The 1,885-nt window shown below is 36.1% G+C and overlaps 1 protein-coding gene across 1 annotated transcript; it reads right to left on the bottom strand.

Annotated features, from left to right (window-relative positions):
* Positions 1-870: 870 nt before the first annotated feature.
* Positions 871-1,421, bottom strand: LOC139873618 (histone H4). Its single transcript, XM_071861558.1, has one exon. The coding sequence runs from the start codon at positions 1,378-1,380 to the stop codon at positions 1,069-1,071; it is 312 nt and encodes a 103-aa protein (XP_071717659.1). The 5' UTR covers positions 1,381-1,421; the 3' UTR covers positions 871-1,068.
* Between the last annotated feature and the right edge of the window lie 464 nt (positions 1,422-1,885).

Raw genomic sequence — 1,885 nt, 5'->3', positions numbered from 1 at the left:
GTTATATTTAAAATCATAAAAAAAATAATAAAAATATAAACTGACATGCCTAACTGACAGAGGTCACCACTCCCCACTTTTTCTGACTCAGCAAATCAGGTCTGACATGCCAAGTGACCTCAGTCACCACTCCCAGTGCTCTAACACTCTAAACACTCAACACAATAAAAATCTTGATTTATGTATTTATTTATTTTTAGAATTTTTACTTATGTACTATTTTTTTTTAATTTATGGTTATTAAATAAAATAGAAAACTACAAAATTAAATGTCACATCAGCATTCCACTAACACAACACCAACTCACAACACCACCACTACTCCACTCAATAACACAACACGTCCTAGTCAGCAAAAAAATGCACGACACACACTCACAACATGAGTTACAACTACAAATAGTCTAATACAGCATATACTGGCTGGCTGAATATCGTTTGTAACATAATCACCCATTTTGAATCAGATTCACAGACCAAAAATCTTTTATTACAAGTTGAACAAAAACTTGTATCAGTGCAAACAATCAGTATAAACAAACTTGCAGGGCTTGCAATGTATGAACATGATTATAAATAATGCCTACCAACTATTACAGGCCACTAATTTCAATACAAACAAAAAAAGCATATGGAAGCATCAAAAAACAACCAAACTTGATGTTTGCAATTACACCTTCATTTTAATATAGCTGGATAGCTGCATATAAAATTTTACCATTTTACCAGGTACACTATTCATCAATTGGAATAATACAAATTGGTACTGTGACAGGAATCATTATTTTAATTACATTTGTGTAAATTTTTGTTAGATACACAAATAAATTCAGAATTTGCAATCTTAATGAAAAAAGCATATTATCACCATATCGATATTAATCATCATAGCAGATTTTCATAAGGTAATTCATACAATTACCATTACTAAATTAGCACTTCTGAGGCTGAAAAATACACCAATTTTTCATACCATAGCCCTAAAAATCACAAATATTATAACCAAAACAGATAAACCGGACAAGATCTACAATAACTTCTAATAACATCATCAACGAAATCCTAAAATCAACCTCCGAATCCGTACAGAGTACGTCCCTGTCGTTTTAAGGCATAAACGACATCCATAGCAGTAACAGTTTTCCTACGAGCATGCTCAGTGTAAGTAACGGCATCTCTAATCACATTCTCTAGAAAGATCTTGAGAACACCACGTGTCTCTTCGTAGATCAGACCGCTGATACGCTTCACACCCCCTCTACGAGCTAACCTTCGAATTGCAGGTTTTGTGATTCCTTGAATGTTATCACGAAGAACTTTACGATGTCGCTTTGCTCCTCCCTTTCCTAATCCTTTCCCTCCCTTACCACGTCCTGACATTTTTGAGAGATTAAGAATTATGGATATGAAATTTTAGGGTTTTGGATTTGTGAGTGATGAAGATTGGGGGTTTGTGGTTGAGTTGTATATATAGGTTGGTTTTGAATACAAAGGCGGGATTTGAAACCTAAAATTTTAGTTGGGCTTTTTCAGTAAATGACATCCGTAGGATAGGATTTTAATCGGACGGTAGATATGTAGCTTGGATGACGATCCGCGTGATGTGTTTTTTCCGGAACATAACTAATATTTTTTTGATTTTAACTAGTTGTGGAGCACTCGCTTCGCGCCGGGGCTCCGGTTTGAATGCGAGTTAAAAAAAAGTCTTGATCTATTTTATTTTTTTTGGACATCGATTAGGATCACTCGAGGGGGACTAAACCACCCGTTGCGATCAAATCCCGTTTCGACTATGCCGATGCAGCGATAATAACCCCGCCTCCATCGCTGCCCAGGAGAAAACCTTGAAACCGATCCAAGGGCACGGTCAAGTAAAACCCCCCTC

This window comes from Rutidosis leptorrhynchoides, chromosome 10, assembly GCF_046630445.1.
Source record: "Rutidosis leptorrhynchoides isolate AG116_Rl617_1_P2 chromosome 10, CSIRO_AGI_Rlap_v1, whole genome shotgun sequence".
NCBI classification, from domain to species: Eukaryota; Viridiplantae; Streptophyta; class Magnoliopsida; order Asterales; family Asteraceae; genus Rutidosis; species Rutidosis leptorrhynchoides.
Note: the sequence above shows the minus strand (reverse complement) of the source record. Positions and strands in the feature narration are given on the sequence as shown.

Coding starts and splice junctions, on each gene's coding strand:
- LOC139873618 (XM_071861558.1), bottom strand. CDS start 1,380: ATGTCAGGACGTGGTAAGGGAGGGAAAGGATTAGGAAAGGGAGGAGCA.